Source organism: Anolis carolinensis, unplaced genomic scaffold (assembly GCF_035594765.1).
Source record: "Anolis carolinensis isolate JA03-04 unplaced genomic scaffold, rAnoCar3.1.pri scaffold_10, whole genome shotgun sequence".
Taxonomy (NCBI): domain Eukaryota; kingdom Metazoa; phylum Chordata; class Lepidosauria; order Squamata; family Dactyloidae; genus Anolis; species Anolis carolinensis.
The window spans coordinates 12,949,731-12,970,235 of record NW_026943821.1 but is presented as its reverse complement, the minus strand read 5'-3'; the positions used below and the strand labels follow the sequence as shown (position 1 = coordinate 12,970,235).

General features: G+C 41.3%; 1 protein-coding gene across 2 annotated transcripts; it reads left to right on the top strand.

Moving 5' to 3' along the window:
- Positions 1-16,500, top strand: LOC100551746 (phospholipase A2 inhibitor gamma subunit B). Of its 2 annotated transcripts, none has more exons than XM_003222816.4 (6): positions 1-113; positions 6,069-6,170; positions 9,305-9,421; positions 10,467-10,619; positions 14,278-14,418; positions 16,159-16,500. In XM_003222816.4, the coding sequence occupies exons 2-6, from the start codon at positions 6,113-6,115 to the stop codon at positions 16,362-16,364; spliced, it is 675 nt and encodes a 224-aa protein (XP_003222864.1). In that variant the 5' UTR covers positions 1-113; positions 6,069-6,112; the 3' UTR covers positions 16,365-16,500. The 2 variants fall into 2 exon arrangements, with proteins under 2 accessions (XP_003222864.1, XP_003222863.1); XM_003222815.4 differs by lacking the exon at positions 1-113 and adding an exon at positions 2,050-2,243.
- Positions 16,501-20,505: the final 4,005 nt, after the last annotated feature.

Below are 20,505 nucleotides of genomic sequence, written 5' to 3'. Positions count from 1 at the left end.
CACAAGGAAACAAAGGCCTATTCAGACAGAATCCATAGACATTCTAAAAAGAGTCCTCCTGCAACTAAGACCAAAGAGCAGTAAGGGCTGACAAAAGGATCTAACAACTGCTGGTAAGTTCTTGGTTGCACAAATAATTCCAGATGATCATCACAGTCATTTCCAGTAATTCTGAATCATACAAAGTTTTGATTATTTAAGCAGAGGTTTTTTTTGTGTCAGGAGCAACTTGAGAAACTGCAAGTTGCTTCTGGTGTGAGAGAATTGGCCATCTGAAAGGACATTGCCCAGGGGACGCCCGGATGTTTTTGATGTTTTTACCATCCTTGTGGGAGGCTTCTTTCATGTTCCCACATGGAGCTGGAGCTGATAGAGGGAGCTCTCCCCCGGATGGATTCTAACCTGGCAGTCTTCAGGTCAGCAACCCAACCTTCAAGTCACAAGGCTTTAACCCACTATGCCACCGGGGGCTCGAGTGATCTACGAGATATTAGGAGCTGTAAGTTGTAAGTTGGTAACAGCAGAAGGGTCATTCTTTGTTGACATTTGCTCTATGTATATTTTTCTAAATCAACACCAATGCAATTTAGATATGTCTCTTATACAAAACCTAGAAAAATTAGTGAAGAGCTAGCAGTCTATTGGTGACATAACCCCAAGATATATATATATATATATATATATATATATATATATATATATATGTATCAGGCTTGTGCATAGATTCATTTTGTCATTTTGGATGCTTGCCTTCTGCTTGTTTGGCTTGTTTGACACCCATAACGGCAAAAGTCTGCCACCATGGATTTTTTTTTTTACCAAAATGGATCACGTGGCTGATCTTCAGTTGTCAGCTTCCTGTCTGCCTTGCCTTTCTGAATCAGTGAAGCTGATGACCTGCTCTGAACCGCTAAGACTTAAAATAATATAGTATGCTCAAAAACATTGTTTTTTCCAAACATGGCTAGATTTCCCACAATACATTTTGAAAATGTTTTCCCCCAGTGTATTATACAGGAGTGTTTTTCTAATAATAGGACATGCTGCTTGCTTGCTTGTGGATAGTGGGATGTTAGTCTCTTCCAGTATGTTGTGAAAACAAAAAATGCAAAAACTTTGGAAGAAGTTGTTGTTGTTTTTTAAATTAGTAAAATAAGTGTAATAGTGGGCTGTAGAATTGCATCCTTGACATTTGGCAAGAAAAAATAGTGCCCTGCTGCTGCTCCCGGAGAAGTTACAGGGCAGGGTCAGCGGGGGATACTTTTTTTTTGGGGGGGGGGGAATTTTTAAAGGAGATTATATTTCTTGAAAGAAAAGAAATTCCTAAAAATCAGAGGATGACCCAAATGTTATGAAACTTGGTGGGCTAACAGAGGTAAAGGTGTCCTCCAAATGTGGCCATTTTCATCCTGATAGCCCTAAAAATGATGGGAAGGGGAGCCCATGAAGCCCCCCCCCCATTGCTGCCAATGGATTTGATCTTGCTGCATGTCTTGGCTGTGGACTGAAAATGGCTTTTCGGATGGCTGCCCATTTTTGGGATGTGTGCAAAAATGGATCCCCTGGTCCGCCAAAATTTGGATAGCAGAAATGGATCACGATTCAGCCAAAATGCACAAGTCTAACATGTATATCTTTTATGGGAGGAGGGGGGATGTTGAGAAGGAAAGCAACACTACCTCCTTGACCAATGTTCACCATCCCTCCTACTAGCAAGTTTAAACTGTTAATATTGATCACACTCACTGGGGGATTCTGTCTATTGAAGTTAAAAGGGGCTACTTCTGGTTTAATGCGTGTAATGTTGGTGGAAATCTATAGTGAATTTGCACAAAAACCTTCATTAAACACAAAAGATCAGAGGTTAACACTCTTTTAAAAGATGGTGGCCACTCTTAGAGGAAGGGGACAGTAAATTTCTTTTGAAGAAATCTTCTCAAGAAAATCCAATGATGTGTGTTAGGATCGATTCAAGCCAGAGTCAACTTGAAGGCACACAAGAATTGCCATTACCTCTATAATCATGCTTGGACAAAATCCCCTCTGTAGATCCTCCAGGTCCCACAGGGCTGTGATGTGACCAACCAACCAACTGTGATCCAGGAGAAGAGTCGTACTATGTAATAATGTCATGGCAATATCTGTCATGGCAACACCTCTCTCTTCCCCCTGCTTCACATCTTTCAATTGTCCAACCTCTAGTCAACATCTCAACTTGCACCCTACCTGCTTCCTGCTCATAGGTGAGTGGGGACAATTCCATCCTTTCTGAAACAGATTCTCTCCTACTGCTCCATGGCATCATTCAGAGGGGCAGGAAGGGCAATATTTTACTCTGATCTAAAAACTGTTTGAGGGAATTTTATATCCAAAAATACTTCAGAATTAGAGGTGCATGGTCATTTAAGAAATCTTCAAATGAAACTGCCCTTTCATTTAATATTTTTAGTTATATAAACAAATAGAAAATCAATTTATTTCAATGTCATTGCTCTTTTTTCATAGAAAAAGATGTTCCAGATAAAGCCCCTGTAAAAATTACAAAAGGTTATTTGAGAAGTGGAATGGGATAGGAGGAAGAGAAGCATAGAACTGATAGAAGAAACATCTGTTGTTGTCCCTCCTCCTCCTTTCACCAACAGCGTATATGAAGACAGATAATTTGGCCAAAGGCACACTTACTACACAAACTCACATACATATGAGGAAACCAGTGCAATGTAACTGCAAATCATGCTATCCAACTACCAACCAATGAAGTTCAATACAAAATAAGGTAACAAAGACTGGCAGTCCCTAAGACATAAACATCCAATGAACAAAGGACTCTTAATCAAGAATGGGGATGAGATAACAAGAAGTAAGAGAAATCTACCCCTAGGGAGGGAAATTCACCACTGAAAGTGTTATCTTAGGGAAATTGAGTCTCCACTGAAGCTTTTGGTGACAAGGGACAGGGAAAAGGCAGAACTACTTAATGCCTTCTTTGCCTCAGTCTTCTCACAAAAAGAAAGCCATCTTCAACCTCAGCAACATGGAATGGACGAAGGATTGGGGGAAATCCAACCCCAAATAGGGAAACAAGTTGTCCAGGAACACCTGGCCTCTCTAAACAAATTCAAGTCCCCAGGGCCAGATCAGCTACATCCAAGAGTATTGAAGGAACTAGCGGAAGTTATTTCAGAACCACTGGCAATTATCTTCGAGAGTTCTTGGAGAACAGGAGAAGTCCCAGCAGATTGGAGGAGGGCGAATGTGGTCCCTATCTTCAAGAAGGGGAAAAAGAACGACCCAAACAATTACTGTCCGGTCAGCCTCACGTCGATACCAGGCAAGATTCTGGAAAAGATCATTAAGGAAGTGGTCTGTGAACATTTAGAAACAAATGCAGTCATTGCTAATAGTCAACACGGATTTACCAAAAACAAGTCATGCCAGACTAATCTGATCTCTTTTTTTCGATAGAGTTACGAGTTGGGTCGATACAGGAAATGCTGTGGATGTAGCGTACCTGGATTTCAGTAAGGTCTTCAACAAAGTCCCCCACGACCTTCTGGCAAACAAACTAGTAAAATGTGGGCTAGACAAAACTACAGTTAGGTGGATCTGTTATTGGCTAATCGAACGAACCTAAAGGGTGCTCACCAATGCGTCGTCTTCATCTTGGAAAGAAGTCACGAGTGGAGTGCCGCAGGGCTCTGTCCTGGGCCTGGTTCTGTTCAACATCTTTATTAACGACTTAGACGAAGGGTTAGAAGGCACGATCATCAAGTTTGCAGACGACACCAAACTGGGAGGGATAGCTAACACTCCAGAAGAAAGGAGCAGAATTCAAAACGATCTTGACAGACTAGAGAGATGGGCCGAAACTAACAAAATGAAGTTCAACAGGGACAAATGCAAGATACTTCACTTCGGCAGAAAAAATGGAATGCAAAGATACAGAATGGGGGACGCCTGGCTTGACAGCAGTGTGTGCAAAAAAGACCTTGGAGTCCTTGTGGACAACAAGTTAAACATGAGCCAGCAATGTGATGCAGCAGCTAAAAAAGTCAATGGGATTCTGGCCTGCATCAATAGGGGAATAGCGTCTAGATCAAGGGAAGTCCTGCTCCCCCTCTATTCTGCCTTGGTCAGACCTCACCTGGAATACTGTGTCCAATTTTGGGCACCGCAGTTGAAGGGAGATGTTGACAAGCTGGAAAGCGTCCAGAGGAGGGCGACTAAAATGATTAAGGGTCTGGAGAACAAGCCCTATGAGGAGTGGCTTAAAGAGCTGGGCATGTTTAGCCTGCAGAAGAGAAGGCTGAGAGGAGACATGATAGCCATGTACAAATACGTGAAGGGAAGTCATAGGGAGGAGGGAGTAAGCTTGTTTTCTGCTGCCCTGCAGACTAGGATGCAATGGAACAATGGCTTCAAACTACAGGAAAGGAGATTCCACCTGAACATCAGGAAGAACTTCCTCACTGTGAGGGCTGTTCAACAGTGGAACTCTCTCCCCCAGACTGTGGTGGAGGCTCCTTCTTTGGAGGCTTTTAAGTAGAGGCTGGATGGCTATCTGTTGGGGGTGCTTTGAATGCGATTTCCTGCTTCTTAGCGGGGGATTGGACTAAATGGCCCATGAGGTGTCTTCCAACTCTACTATTCTATGATTCTATGATTCTCACCAATCCATATTGTAACTGTTCTGACTTACAAACAAATTAATCTTAAGAACAAACCAACAGAACCTATCTTGTTCATAACTTTGGGACTGTCTGTGTGCAGTCAAATCAAAATATAATAAAAATACACAATGGCAGGAAATTAGATTAAAGTAAAATGGAGCCCCTGGTAGAGCAGTGAGTAAAACTGCTGAGCTGCTGAACTTGCTGATTGAAAGGTCAGTGATTCGAATCTGGGGAGCGGAGTGAGCTCCCGCTGTCAGCTCCAGCTTCTGGCAACCTAGCAGTTCAAAAACATGTAAATGAGAGCAGATCCATAGCTACTGCTCTGGCGGGAAAGTAATGGCACTCCATGCAGTCATGCCAGCCACATGACTTTGGAGGCATCTATGGACAACGCCAGGAGCCTCCAATGGCACAGTGTGTTAAAGCACTGAGCTGCTGAACTTGCAGACCGAAAGGTCGCAGGTTCGAATCCGGGGAGCGAAGTGAGTGCCTGCTGTTAGCTCCAGCTTCTGCAAACCTAGCAGTTTGAAAACATGCAAAATGTGAGTAGATCAATAAGTACCACTCCGGCGGGAAGGTAATGGCGCTCCATGCAGTCATGCTGGCCACATGAACACTGGAGGTGTCTAAGGACAACACCGGCTCTTTGGCTTAGAAATGGAGATGAGCACCAACCCCAGACATGGACTTAATGTCAGGGGAAACCTTTACTTTTACCTACTTATGGACAACGCCAGCATTTCAGCTTAAAAATGGAGATGAGCACCAACCCCTAGAGTCGGGCACGACTAGACTTAATGTTAGGGGAAAACCTTTACCTTTTTAAAGTAAAATCCTTAAAGCTTTGGAAAACAACAACATGGTGATATGCCTGAAAATTATTACATAGGTACAACTACACTACACTCATGGATACAAATGTTTAATAATCCATGCAAATCCCATTGATTCACGAGATCTGCTTTGGCTGGGCTCAGCCACATGGGCATTTTAAATAGACACACCTTGGGTTGGGTCCTGGCTGTCTCTATGACATTTCTTCACTTCTGGGAAATATCACGAGTTGAACTGGGATCCTAGCCAGCTAAAAAGTTCTGTTTCTCTGAAATCAGGTGGTCCTTATGCCTTGAAGGCACAATAGTATGCTCAAGTATGTCTTATTATTTGGTTCAAAGACACTAAAGTTAGAAACAGCACAATATTTTCTGGGACTTCTCTGAAATAAATGGGGAACAAATGAGAGTGGGGTTATGCGGGTCCACATTGACCATGTAATATCCTGCATTAGTTGGCATTGTGGATCTAGCTGATGCCCCAGAATTATGAAATAGGCTTAAATGCTAACTATGGTGCATTCTTGCTTTCCAAACATGCTTCCCTTGAATGTCATTACAGGCCTTTTAAGCTGGAGAGCCTGACTTGACACAAGGGAGAGTTTTATGGATTCACCATGCCTGCTTCTCAAGCTTCTCCTATTTGGCACAATTCTAACAACTGGTAAGTAAGATGTACGTAGTTGTCCACCAGGGATATATTTCAACTTGGATGATGTTCAAAACACTTGAATCATAGAATTATAGAGTTAGAAGATATTACAAGGGCCATACAGTCCAGTCCCATTCTGCCATGCAAGAATGCATATCAAAGCACTCCTAGCAGGCAAACAGCCAGGCTTGTTTTAAAAATCTCCAAATACGGTGAACCCACCAGCCTCCCAAGCAACATATCCCACTGCCAAACCACTCTTACCAACAGGATTTTATTCCTAATATTGGGTAGATCAATTTTCCCTGCAATTTAAATCCAATTTAAATCCCTCAATATATTTCCTGAATTGTGCGCCCAGCACTTGATACAGTTTTCTAGGTGAGATCTGACCAAAGTAGATATACTCTAGAATCACATTGAGTTCAGTTAAGAAGGAAAGCTCTGTTTGTTAATAAACTGATAAAATTCCTTTGAACCAGTGTGTTTGATCCAAATGGATTGAATGTTGGACTAGAAGTCAGGATTCTGTCTGCTGCTCAAAGAAAACTAAAAGGTGACTTTGGGCAAGTTACATTTCCTGGGGCTGTTTTTGCACTGGCCATTTATTCTGAGGCCAGTCTGGAGCAGAATTGCCTTTAGTGTGATACAAATATCATCCAGCCTGGCAGGACACTGGAATTTTTATCCATTAAAAAAGATTACCATATTATATTATATTATTATTTTATTATGACACAGCAAACAAGATAGATATGCTGGATTTCATATCACAAAATCACAAGTCGAACACTTCCCAAGCGTCTAGGACTGTGTGATGTATTTTCGGATGATGCGCGCAGATCCCAGCAGGGTGGCCTTTTGTAGCTGGCAGATCGTAATTTTGTCAATGTCTATTGTTTCCAAATTATTATTATTATTATTATTATTATTATTATTATTATTATTATTATTGACACAACGACGTTGTATGACACAGCAAACAAGATAGATATGCTGGATTTCGTTTCACAAAATCACAAGTCGAACACTTCCCAAGTGTCTAGGACTGTGTGATGTATTTTCGGATGATGCGTGCAGATCCCAGTAAGGTGGCCTTTTGCAGTTGGCAGATCGTAATTTTGTCAATGTCTATTGTTTCCAAATGCCGGCTGAGATCTTTTGGCACGGCACCCAGTGTGCCCATCACCACTGGGACCACCTGCACTGGTTTCTGCCAGAGTCTTTGAAGTTCAATCTTGAGGTCCTGATAGCGGCTGAGTTTTTCCTGTTGTTTTTCTTCAATGCGACTGTCACCTGGGATGGCAACATCAATGATCCAAACCTTGTTCTTTTCCACAACTGTGATGTCTGGTGTGTTGTGTTCCAGAACTTTGTCAGTCTGGATTCGGAAGTCCCACAGTATCTTTGCGTGTTCATTTTCCACAACCTTTGCAGGTTTGTGATCCCACCAGTTCTTAACTGCAGGGAGGTGATACTTGAGGCATAGGTTCCAATGAATCATTTGGGCCACATAGTTGTGCCTCTGTTTGTAGTCTGTCTGTGCAATTTTCTTACAGCAGCTGAGGATCTGATCAATGGTTTCATCGGTTTCCTTGCACAGTCTGCACTTTGGGTCATCAGCTGATTTTTCGATCTTGGCCTTGATTGCATTTGTTCTGATGGCTTGCTCCTGGGCTGCAAGGATCAGGCCTTCTGTCTCCTTCTTCAGGGTCCCATTCGTGAGCCAGAGCCAGGTCTTCTCTTTATCAGCTTTTCCTTCAATTTTATCAAGGAACTTTCCATGCAGTGTTTTGTTGTGCCAGCTGTCAGCTCTAGTTTGTAGTGCGGTTTTCTTGTACTGGTTTTTTGTCTGCTGTGCTTTGAGGAGTTTCTGATTTTTGACTTCAATCAAAGCAGGTTCTTCACTTTGTTTTACATATTCTGCCAGGGCATGTTCTTCTTCTTTGACTGCTTGTTTTACTTGCAAGAGTCCTCTGCCCCCTGATCTTCTAGGCAGATACAGCCGGTCAACATCACTGCGAGGGTGCAGTGAATGATGAATGGTCATGAGTTTTCTTGTTTTTCTGTCCAAATTGTCCAGTTCCATCTGTGTCCAGTTTATAATGCCAGCAGTATATCTTATGACAGGTATGGCCCAGGTGTTTATGGCCTTGATGGTGTTGCCTCCATTGAGCTTGCTTTTGAGAATTTTTCTGACCCTTTGTGTGTATTCTTTACTGACCACAGTTTTCACATGTTCATGCTTGATGTTGTCCAGCTGTAATATGCCCAGATATTTATAGGCCTCTGGCTGGTGACACCTTATTGTTTGGCCATTGGGCATATTGATGCCCTCACTTTCAATTATTTTTCCCTTCTTCAATGCCACTGTCAAACATTTGTCCAAACCAAACTCCATGTTGATATCAGTGCTAAAAATTCGGACAGTGTTGGTCAGAGATTGGATTTCAGTTTCCGTTTTCCCATATAGCTTCAGGTCATCCATGTACATCAAATGTGAAATTTTGTGAGAATTCTTAGATGTTTGGTAGCCGAGATTTGTTTTTTGTAAGATTGTTGACAGAGGGATCATGGCAATAATGAAAAGCAGAGGGGACAATGAGTCTCCCTGGAAAATTCCTCTTCTGATGTTGACAAGTCCATAACTTTCATTTCCAACAAACAGTTCAGTTTTCCAGTGCTCCATCATGTTTTCAATGAAGGTGCCAACGTTTTTACTAATCCCGATGGCGTCCAGGCACTTGATGATCCAGCTGTGTGGGAGTGAGTCAAAGGCCTTTTTGTAGTCAATCCACGTCATGTGAAGATTAGCTTTTCGGCTCTTACAGTTCTCCAGAATCATTTTGTCAATCAATAACTGGTCTTTTGTGCCCCTGCTTTTCCGTTTGTTGCCTTTCTGTTCATCTGGCAAGATGTTTTTTTCTTCAAGATAGTCTTGAATTCTGTCAGCTATGATGCCAGTCAGTAGTTTAAACATAGTGGGCAGACACGTTATTGGCCTGTAGTTTCCTGGTGCTGCTCCTTTTGCTGGATCCTTTTGTATCAGGTATGTTCTTCCAGTTGTTGTTGTTGTTGTTATTATTATTATTATTATTATTATTATTATTATTATTATTATTATTATGTTTTCTTCCCTCCTTCAGCTGCTTCTCTACAATGTGAAACATGTACTGGTTCGGGCAGGAATTGTTCAGGCACCATGGAGACTTGTAAAAAAGGCGAAGAAACCTGTGTAATCACATATACTGTGGACATAAATGGTGAGTGGATGGTTCATCAACTAAATGAAGCAAATTCATTGGTAACTGGTTTGGAAATTGCTTTCACAGAAGCACTTGCCCTCAAACTGTCCCAATTTGATAAGGACAGATCTGATTATCTCTCTGGCATGCCATAGTTCAGCTGCTATTACAATGCCCCCATTTTTCTCACCTCCTCCCACTTCCCTCCCTTGTCCTCAGTTTTGACCAATTGCTGTATACTGAGTGCAAAGTGCAAAAGCAGAAGAAAGAGGAGAAGAGGGATGGAATCTTGTACTTCCCAGTAAGTTCAGGCAAAAGCAAACTGCTTCAGCCTGTACTTGCCTGTACGTTTTTCAACAGAAATAACTTCTCCCATTTTGACCACACTCTGGTGTTGCTTATCCACCTGTGTTCTTGTTTTCACGTGTGAGGTATTGGAGGTTGTGGAAGCACTATGGACTGAATCCCTGAGCTCTTCAGATGAGACAAATGTGGTGGGACATGGTGATATTTGCCGCTGTTTTTCATTTTTTAAAAACCCATACACATTCCATTTCCCAGTGTGAGGTTATTTGCTCTCCAATGTTGCCAATGTTGTGTGTGTGTGTGTGGGGGGGAGTTGTCAGAACTCAGGGCCTGGCCTAAGTCTCCAGGAGTTCTATGGATTTTCTTAGTTTCCTTCTTCTCTGCGTTTTGTCAAGATTCATGCTTTACTCTGTGTCCATCTCCTCACTAGACATACATAGGTTAGAATAAAGTTTATTGATTCCCATTTCCCTAAGAAGAATTGATTCCAGTGTCCAGAAGTGGCCAAGGAAATCATTGAAAAAGTTGGACAGAGGTATTTTCTTTTAATATATGGGTCATATAGACCTTTGGATCTGAACTCAGGGGAATTTGTTCCCCTCCCTGTTAATATATTATTACCAGCCACAGGGACCGTAGATATTAGTATGAAAGAGTCGACTTGTCTTAGAATTAGGAATTTTGCTGACTTCTGAATAATAATAATTATGATGATAATAATAATAACGTTCTCCTCTCCTTCTGTCTTTCCACATAGGCGGAGTGTCACATCATGAAACCACGAAAGGCTGTGGCAATGCTTACAGATGCACATTCCCTCCAGTTTACTTTCATATGGATGAAAAACGAACCTACAGGTCACATGGGGTCTGTTGCAAAGGAGAGGAATGCAATAATGCCATGGTTTCATGTATGTATAACATTTTCAACTCCCCCAACTTCATTTTCTTAGCTGCTTTGTGTCTTGTTTAAGAGAGGAATGTAGGAAATGTGGAGGGTTTGTCCGAGAAGAGTGTTGGTCCACAACCTGTAAACTTCAAGTAATTGTGAATTACAGTTGTACTGCTATACAATCATAGTTCTACACTTTGGACATTGTCACATTGGGATATAATCTTTTGTTTAGGACTGGGTGCATACTTATTGAGATGGAATGCGTATTCTCCTCATCACATTTGATTATGACAAGTTGTATAGTTGGTGATGGGATGCGCATTTCGTACAGATTTTTCTGTCATACACAAATCAAAAATCTTTATTATGGTTATAGACCAGCATAAGGGCCACACAAAAACGTTTCAGCAGCAGAAGAATCTGTAGTATTTCAAAAAAACACAATTAGTATTCTGTCTGCAAATAACCAGTTTCTGTGACGCTTTGCAGACAGCTTCTGATGGAATACTGTCGGGATGGGATCATCCCATCATGTGATCATTTTCAAACAGCCTCAGAAACTAAGTATTTCCTAATGTGATAAGGTCCTTCTTGTTGTTATGTGCCTCCATGAGAACCTTGACTTACTGCATCCAAGTTCTAGGATATTTCTGATATCATTTATTCAGAGGAGGGTTGCCTCCATTTTATGATGAAGAGAGTGTAACTTGGGACCTCTTCACACTAACACCTCCTTGTTCTTTGTGAGCCTGCCCTCCTTCCCCCATCACATTAGGGGCACGGGACAAGACGCGTTGGTGCCCTGTCCCCATCAGATGGGGAAAATAGGTGGAAAACACTTAATTTCCCATCATGGCCGAGGAAGCATCTTGCAACGCTACCATACCATTGTTCCAGAAACAATGGGGCAGGGCTTGCCAAACATCATGTGATGGCGCTCGGCAGGCCCTGACCTCAAAGTGTTGCAAGGGGCTAATTTGCCTTAGTGTGATAAGGTGGTTGGTCAAGAACATCCAATGGGTTTCTGTGGATGAGAAGATATTTGAAGTGTTGCTCTCACAAAGATTGTATCAACATGAACCACTTTTAAAAAGCCAAAATCCCTCCCATGAGATCATTTCCTTTGCACTTGCTTTCCTGGGCTTATTCTTGCCTCGACAAACATTTGTCTCCCCAATTTCCTTTGGTTTGCACTTCTGGGAACTGCTTTCAACATTCTCCTGGGAACTGCCAGGAGATTCCAAAAATTTCTCTCTGGGCCCTCTGAATCTCTCCCAGCATCCTCAGCCTCATCTTCTGAACACTCAGAATCTGACCAGGCTACAAGACTTTTCTTATTTGTACCCTGTTTTCCCTAAAATAAGACATCCCCAGAAAATAAGACCTAGTAGAAGTTTTGCTGAATTGCTAAATATAAGGCCTCCCCCGAAAATAAGACCTAGCAAAGTTTTTGTTTGGAAGCATGCCCGCCGAACAGAACACCAGAGCATGCAGGATTGGTAAATGTACGTACCATAAAGTGTTGTACATGGAAATATTGGTAGTAACAAGAAATTCTTGATAGGATTCACAGTTTGTCTGGTTATGCTGGTTTATGATGACAACTACTGTGTGATGTCTCGGGGACCTTTGGCCCATGACCCCGCAGCCATCATAGATCAAACTGAAGAGGATTTGGGCTTTTTCCCAGCTCAGCAAGATTCTGTTCCATTCCAGATGTCCCCTGTTGACATTTTCGTGCCAGAGCCAATTAGGGATGCCCTTGAAACAGAGCCTGGTTCCCCAGAAAGTTTGGTGTTTGATAGGAAGGCTTTTCTCAAAACACATCGCTCCCATAAACAGTTTCTAAGGCGAAGCGCGAGATTAGTGGAGAGAGACGATTGTGATTAAACTGTTTCCCTTGGGAAGTTTCGCGGAGGCAGGCATCTGGTATGATGTTGAAACACCTTCGTTCTCTGGGAAGATTTAGGGAGTTAAACACCTGTTTGGGGAAGCTCTTGAACTTCCATAAAAGTTCTGCACTGAGCTTTCCCTATTGCGGTGTCAACGTGACTATTCACAGAAGAACATCGTCTCTTGTTCCTGAGCTCCCAAGCGGCCCTCCAGCGCGCTTACTAACAAGTAGACTGGGAGTTGTGTTCCACTCCTTGCGAAGTTTGGACTGCGTTTCAGATCCACCACAAAATACCTTGCCTAGCCTTGAATCCTTGTTCTGGACTTTACTTCAAGAATCTCCCTGTGAAACCTTGCTCTTTCCTCACTCAAACTTCCAAAGAGTTTGAGTGTGTTTCGGTTATTTGGATTATAGACTTTGGACTCTAATACTGGACATATCACTTCATTATATTGGACTAATTTTGATCTTCTCTAAAAGATCAACTGCTGGACTATATACTCTGCTCATTTTTGTTTAGAACTTTTATTGCTTTAATAAAGATGTTAGATTGTTTATTGGCCTCCGTGGTGGTTTCCAGTGTTCGCGTTGCTTAGGGGTGTTACATACTGTACAGTATATAATAAATGTTCATTTTTTGGTTCAACAATAAATGTGAATTCTTCTTCATGGAAAAATAAGACATCCCTTGAAAATAAGACCTAGAGCACCTTTGGGAGCAAAAATTAATATAAGACACTGTCTTATTTTCGGGGAAACACGGTAGTGCCAATCCCAAGTCAATGATGATATGGTATTCCTTCATTTTGCTAATTCCTGATGGTATATCCTCCCAGAATATTTATATAATTGGTATAATTGGTACCATGTATGAAGACAGTTCATGGTTTCTTCAGTGTTATTATTATATATAACACTATATATGTCAATTATATTGGAATAAGATATTGCCGATATATCATGTTAAATTTTTTTGGTGGGCAGATTTCACTGACCAAGACAACTAAACTTGTTGCCATTCTCTATCTTCTAAAATATAATTTTTCCCATATAAATTTTAATCCAGTTATACAGGTTTACTATTTCTATTAGGTAACTGTCCAGCCTCTTTTTAAAGACATTCAGAGAAAGAAAGCTCTCTCTCTACCTCTGTAGGCGAAAGAACTAAATTGTTCTTACGGTCAAAAAGTCCTTCTAATGGTGAGTTCAGCTCTATCCTCTTAAAACTTAGAACCATTAGTTGAAGGTTTTGACATATTGTCCACTACCAATGCATCATCATCCTATTCTAGCCTCTTAATCCACCTAACTAAAGAACATTAATTTGGGCACCTCTCCAAGTGAAACTGAATGAAATGCAGTGCTTTTTGGATGTTTTGGACTGTACTTCCAATAAGCCTAGCTAAGTATAGTAATGTCCCAAAAAACAACAGAAGCTGTTACAGCTCCAGTGCTGCTTCCAGCAATACTGCCTTGGTACATGGAAGCTCCATTTAAATACTAATAACCACACCTTGTGGATTAAACCTATCTGAAGTTGACTATAGTCCACTCAAAAATAAATGTATAGATAGCCATGCTTTAACCTTTGAATTACCATGGACACCAACCCTAAATGTGGCCTGCTCCAACTTTGTGCCCCCTAAATGTGTTGCAATCCACTTTCCCAATGTCCTAGGCTGGAAGCTTCTGGGAGTTATAGTCCAACATATTTTGAAGGGCACTTTGTGATGGAAGACCACCAGAAATGAATTGAACACTCTTTCCTTTCTATTTTCAGTACCACCAGTGGATACAAAACAAAATGGAAAGCGGTGCCCCGGATGCCATGCCTGGTCAGACAGCTGCAAAACAAAGATGGTGAATTGTACTGGAAAAGATTTCCAATGCTTTGAGATGGCTTCACATTTTGAATTAGCTAGTGAGTGATTTCACACTGATATGCAGGTTGTCTTACTGCTCCCCCATTTTGCAGGTGGTCAGTACTGAGCTGGAAAACCAGATACCAGTGCCTTTCTTTTCTTCTACAAAAAGATTGTGGTTTTTCTCTGAGGTCAAGTGAGCCCACCATCTTAGATGGTGGGTTCAAGTTATGGGTTGATGCAGGAGGAAAGCTATGTCTATGTGAGTGAGATCTAAAGTGCAAAAATCATGGTAAGTTCTATTGCAAACTGTCACAAAGTGCAATTGAACTGACACAATAGCCAATTTTTTGGGGGAGGGGGGGAGAACATTTTCATAGCTATGCCCATACAGCTTTTCAAAATCCACCTTTTCCCAGTCCACGAATCCACCTTCCTCCTCCTCACTTTGCTACCCTTTCTCTGTATCACGGTCTGTTGCTGCTTCTTGCAGAAACAGCACAACACTCACAAAGTGGTCAGTAGCTTCTCTCTCTAGAGGTGGAAAGAAATATTTAAATATATATGAAGAATGGTCAAAGAATGTGATTCTCAAGTGTTCTGGGGGTGTGGACCTTTGAGAAGAAGAAGAACCCTGGACTGATGGAAAACCTTTCAATTTTCTTCCATGCAAAGTTTCCCTGTGGTTATTTTGTACAGGAAACAGTTATTTCTGTGCACAAATACAATTTTCTGTGCAGAAGAATTGTTGTTAAAGATGTAGTTTGTACACAAGTTGCATGCAACTGTTTTGTGTGGAAAACATCAGCTTCTATGTAAGGTAAAGGTAAAGGTTTCCCCTTGACATTAAGTCTAGTTGAGTCTGACTCTGGGAGGTGGTGCTCACCTTCATTTCTAAGCTGTAGATGCCTCCTAGGTCATGTGGCCAGCATGACTGCATGGAGCACTGTTAACTTCCCGCTGAAGCGATGCCTATTTGCATGTTTTCAAACTGCTAAGTTGGCAGAAGCTGGGGCTAACAACGGGAGCTCACATGTGGAGGGTAAAGTGAGGTTGTGTGGCTCCTTTGGATATTCTGATCGGCAAATGACCCCCCCCCCCCCCCCGCAGCCTCTCATAGTTTCTTGATGATTCAGCTTTGCTGGTCATTGGTTATGCTGCCTAGGGATGTAACAACATCCGAAGAGCCACAAATTCCTTAGGTTTGTCTTAGTATAAGATTACAGTTCACTTCCATTAAGAGCCAATGTGGCAATGGCAGAGGACTTTTCCAGCAAGTGAGACCAAATAAATAATAATAATAATAATAATAATAATAATAATAATAATAGATGATAAACTTTATTATATCCCTCCATCATCTCCCAAATGGACTTGGGATGGCTCACAAAGCATTCAAAAGTGCAACACACAAAATACAAAAAGTACAGAAACAATAACATAAACCAGTAACAGCCAACATAATCCTCACACTTCAGAAAATCTCACACAGTTGACCCCACTGGATAGACACCTTACCTTGGCTGTCCCCATCTCTGTTGCCGAATGGCATAGAGCTCAGGGAGAGCTTTTAGCCACTGTTGGTACTTTTACTTATGACAGCAAAGGCACTCAGAAATGGCAAGGAGCTCTCTGGAGATCTGTGGCCATTTGACGCAGATTGGGAGGGCAAGGTGGGACTGATCCATCCCCCTTTCCCTATACTGCCAAATGCAAAGAGACCAGACAAACCTTTGCTTGGAGAACCATTGCTAATGTTGACGATTCCCTTGAACACCCATTTTTTCTTTTGTGTGCAGATGGAAGCCACATAGACCGAACAATGATGGGCTGCACGAATAAGTATGTGTGTGCTGTAATGGAAGCAGAACGTTCCCAGTTCTGGTTTGGTACTGAAAACATCCAGAAGGCCCGATGTGAAACAGTCGCTTCTCAGGGATATCAACCCACCAGCCTTCTCCTGCCACCCTTCTTTGCTCTCTTGCTGATGAAGATCTTAATGTAGAACACAGTTGCATAACAGTACAACTATGCTGCGTTCAATTAGGACTTCAAGGTTCACAAGCTCCATTTAAATTGCCTGCAGGTTGGCCTTGCAAATGAATTTGCTCTCCTTTCCTCAGGTAAAATAAACACCGAGCTTAAAAAAAATTATGAAGTAATCACTGGAGGCTGCTAGAAGCAAATTTCATTAATTTCATGAAACGTTATTCTTTACATGTTAATGTAGTTGTTTTTGATTATTATTAATTGTTCCAAAGCAGTTAATACATGTTATAATAGTACTCTTACTTACTTAGGCGATCCCTCATTATCCAAGTATGATGGCCTTCCAAGTATAGTGTCTTGGCGGTGGGTACGTAGGTGACTGTGGAGTCATATTCTTGACCCGCATGTTCTCCCACAGTGAGGACATTGGATTCCAGATGGAAGGCAGTCCTGGTCAGGGTTGGCTTGACGCGCCTTCCTCTTGACACGTTTCTTTGTGCCTCTCCGAATTCCACTACACTGCTGGTCACAGCTAACCTCCAGTTGGAGCGCTCAAGGGCCAGGCCTTCCCAGTTCCGGAACAGAGATCAGGACCTACCAGATGAAAGCAAATACAGAGGATTTATCCAATCTGCAGAAGGGATGCTATGTACTACAATGGGTGCCAAAATGTACAAGCATAAACAATATGGGAAATACAGTGACTTTTATACGGAAGAAAAACCATGCGTTATACACTTCCAAGTTTTAAATTCCTTTCCATTTCCCTGATTGGCTGAGTGCTGGAAGCCGACCAATGCTGCCTCCACTCCTGATTGGCTGAAGGGTGGGCTTAGATGGTGCAGGTTGTGATTGGCTCCGGCCCTGGAGATTCCCTTTCAGCTGGACGAGGAAGCCCTGGGGCCTCCAATCAGCAGCTGGAGGCATTCCTTGGGGTGGAGTAGTCTCCCATCTTGGATGTTTATTGATGGAATTTGGGAAGCAAATGGCATTATGGTTTTAGGCAAATGCCAAGTCCAGGACTGGCAAGTCCCCAGGTCTGATTTTGGGTTGAATAAACAATGGCCAAGTCCAAAAATGTCTATTGAAATGGCAAAGCAGTCATATTTCTTTGTCCATGGCTATAGTCTGACTGATGGCCTGAGCCTCCCAGAAAGGTATCTCAAATAACAATCTTGTGGCCATCAGCAGGGTGACAGGAAGATACTGTTTGAGTAATAATTGTCCTGTTTGCCTCTTCAGCATAAGCCATTGGAGAAAAATTCCAGAAATGTCGACCCTTCCCAAGGGCTGGGCAGAGGTTAAAATAGTTCATTTGAAGCTTGCCTTTTATTTAATACATTTATAAAAGTAAAAAAAGGGAGAATAAAACAGAATCAAGCATAATTCATAGTTGAGGAAATAGGGAGAGAAGCAGGGGTCTAGGGGATCTAAGTGGCTGCACAAAGGTGGAAAAGAGAGGTGGAAAAGGTTATTCCCTTTATCTCATTATTAACTAGCTGCTGCACACGCATGTATGTGCAGAGAAAGAAAAGAGATTAATGAGACATAAGGAAAGGGAGTGTTATGAGGACACAGAATATCCAATTTAACAAAATGAAACATATCCCCATGATGCTACAACATATCTGTTTCATTTCGATAAATTGGATATTCTGTGTCCTTAGAGAAACCTTCCACTGGGGCTAGGGTCCATGTGATGAATGCTGGTGCGGACTTGTGCCAATTGGGGAGCGAAGATTGGCTTCCTTAGATCAAAGCAGAGTTGGGACTGGTGTATCCATTAAAGATTTCCGAAGTCCAGAAGACCCAACCCCATGTGATCCGCACTTGATACTGGGACTCATATTTGGGGAATCCCGATCCCTTCGAACATGTGCTGATCCAGATCAGCTTGGATTAAAGAGTTGGGCCAAGAAGTGTAAATGGAAAAAATGGACTTTGTGGGGAACGTGGTCAAAAATGTATGTAGAACTTGTTTGTGCTGTTTTCTTCTTTATCGCTCTTTGTGGTTTACTTTGTTTTAGATTAATAACTTTAGCTTATGTTCTTTCGTCCATTCTTTGAATAAAATCCAATCGGTCTTGTTCCTACTTTTTGTCTGGGTTTTGGCAAGCCGGGAGCTCAGTTCGTCCATATTCATGATATCCATCAACTTGTCTAGCCATTGATCTTTTGTAGGTATCAGTTTTTGCCTCCAAACCCTTGCAGATACAATTCTCGCGGCAGTGGTGATATATGTGAACAGCCTATCTATGTTTGTGCTCCAGTCGGAGTTTGTTAAACCAATCAAGAAGTATTCCGGTTTCAGAGGAATTTTTATTTTTAAAATTTTCTGGCTGATCTCGTGTATTTCTTTCCAATACAGTTTAGCCTTGTCGCAGTTCCACCAAAGATGGTGGAAGGTTCCTTCAATTTTGCTGCATTTCCAGCAGTTTCCATTCAGATCTTTCAAAATTTTCATCAATTTGTGTGGGGTCATATACCATTGATGGGTTATTTTGATCAGGTTTTCTTTTAGTTCATAAGAGTATGTATAGTTCATTTTCCTTTTCCAAATTGTCTCCCATTCTTCTAATGTGATTGTTCTTCCTATGTTTCTTGCCCAGTTTATCATATATTGTTTGATAGATTCTTTCTCGGTACTCCATTCCAGTAGTATTTTATATATTCTTGTTATAACTTTCTTCTTTTCTTTTAGTATCACCTCCCAGTGGGATATATCTATTGCGAACCCCAGTTTCTTATCTTTTTTGAAGTACTCCTGCAATTGGTAGTATTGAAGCCAAGATATCCTGCCAAATTTCACAGTGATTTCCTCTTGTGATTTCACCTTGTATTCCTTATTTTCTTTTGTCAATATATCTTTATAGGTCAGGATTGCTTTGACTGTGTGCTTTGACTGCATGGCAATATGGGGTTGGACTGGATGATACTTATAGTTTTCTAATTCTGTGATTCTATATTGGATGACAGTTGAGTAATCTGAGATGTGGTTTAGAGATATGTAGCTGAAAGAACATTGCCTTTTCTTGGGCTACCCGCCCAATGACTAAGTCTTCAATCCCTAGAGGCAAATGCAGCACCTCCAGATATTGCTGAATTTCAGAGAGCACTAACTTGCCAGGGTGTATCCTCCCCACCCAGGCCTGAGGAGACACAGCTTTCTAAAGTCTCTTATTCCCTTTATTTCCTCAAGCACAATATATCTGCTTCTAGGGATTACTTTCATGGGCTCGAGTCTCCCCTTGGATCATTTATTTATTTATTTTACAAAATATATGTTTTCTGCAGACGTTTGCTCCGAGATGTCCCCAAATGCCACATAGGAAACAGGCGAAGCATTTTAACCCTGTTTCCTTCCCACAGCCATTTTCTGTCCAGGAAAATTCCTTTAAAAATATATTCAGATTTTTCCTGGTCTTAAACCTGACAAAGGGTTGGGGACTAAAATCAATCCTATTTAATACAACTTTTACCCTGTAAGCAGGAGAGATGTTTATTGTCTTTTAAAAAAGCCTTTTGGTCATTCAAAAACATGGTTTTTATTGTCTATAATGTGGTTTTATTTGTTTTTGGATACTACCTTAAGTGGCATGATAAAGACCTGCTGGTTTCCTTTTAGTATCAGGTCAAGCTATGGCTATTTATTAAAGTCTCACTTATCCAACACTCACTTATCTAAGGTTCTGGATTATCCAACGCATTTTTGTAGTCAATGTTTTCAATGCATTGTGATATTTTGGTGCTAAATTCGTAAATACAGTAATTACTACATAGCATTAATGTGTAATGAACTACTTTTTCTGTCAAATTTGTTGTATAACATGATGTTTTGGTGCTTAATTTGTAAAATCATGACCTAATTTGATGTTTAATAGGCTTTTCCTTAATGCCTCCTTATTATCCAACATATTCGCTTATACAATGTTCTGCCGGCCTGTTTATGTTGGATAAGTGAGACTCTACTGTATATAAAGCCTATTTTATTTTTAAGTCCATACAGTCCCCCCTCCACATTTGTGGATTTGATTTTTGCAGATATATTTTTTGTTGTTGATTTAATCAAAATGTTCTCTCTATGGGTGCATCTATACTGTGGCATTAATGCAGTTTGACACCAATTGAACTGCCATGGTTCAATGCTATGGAACCAT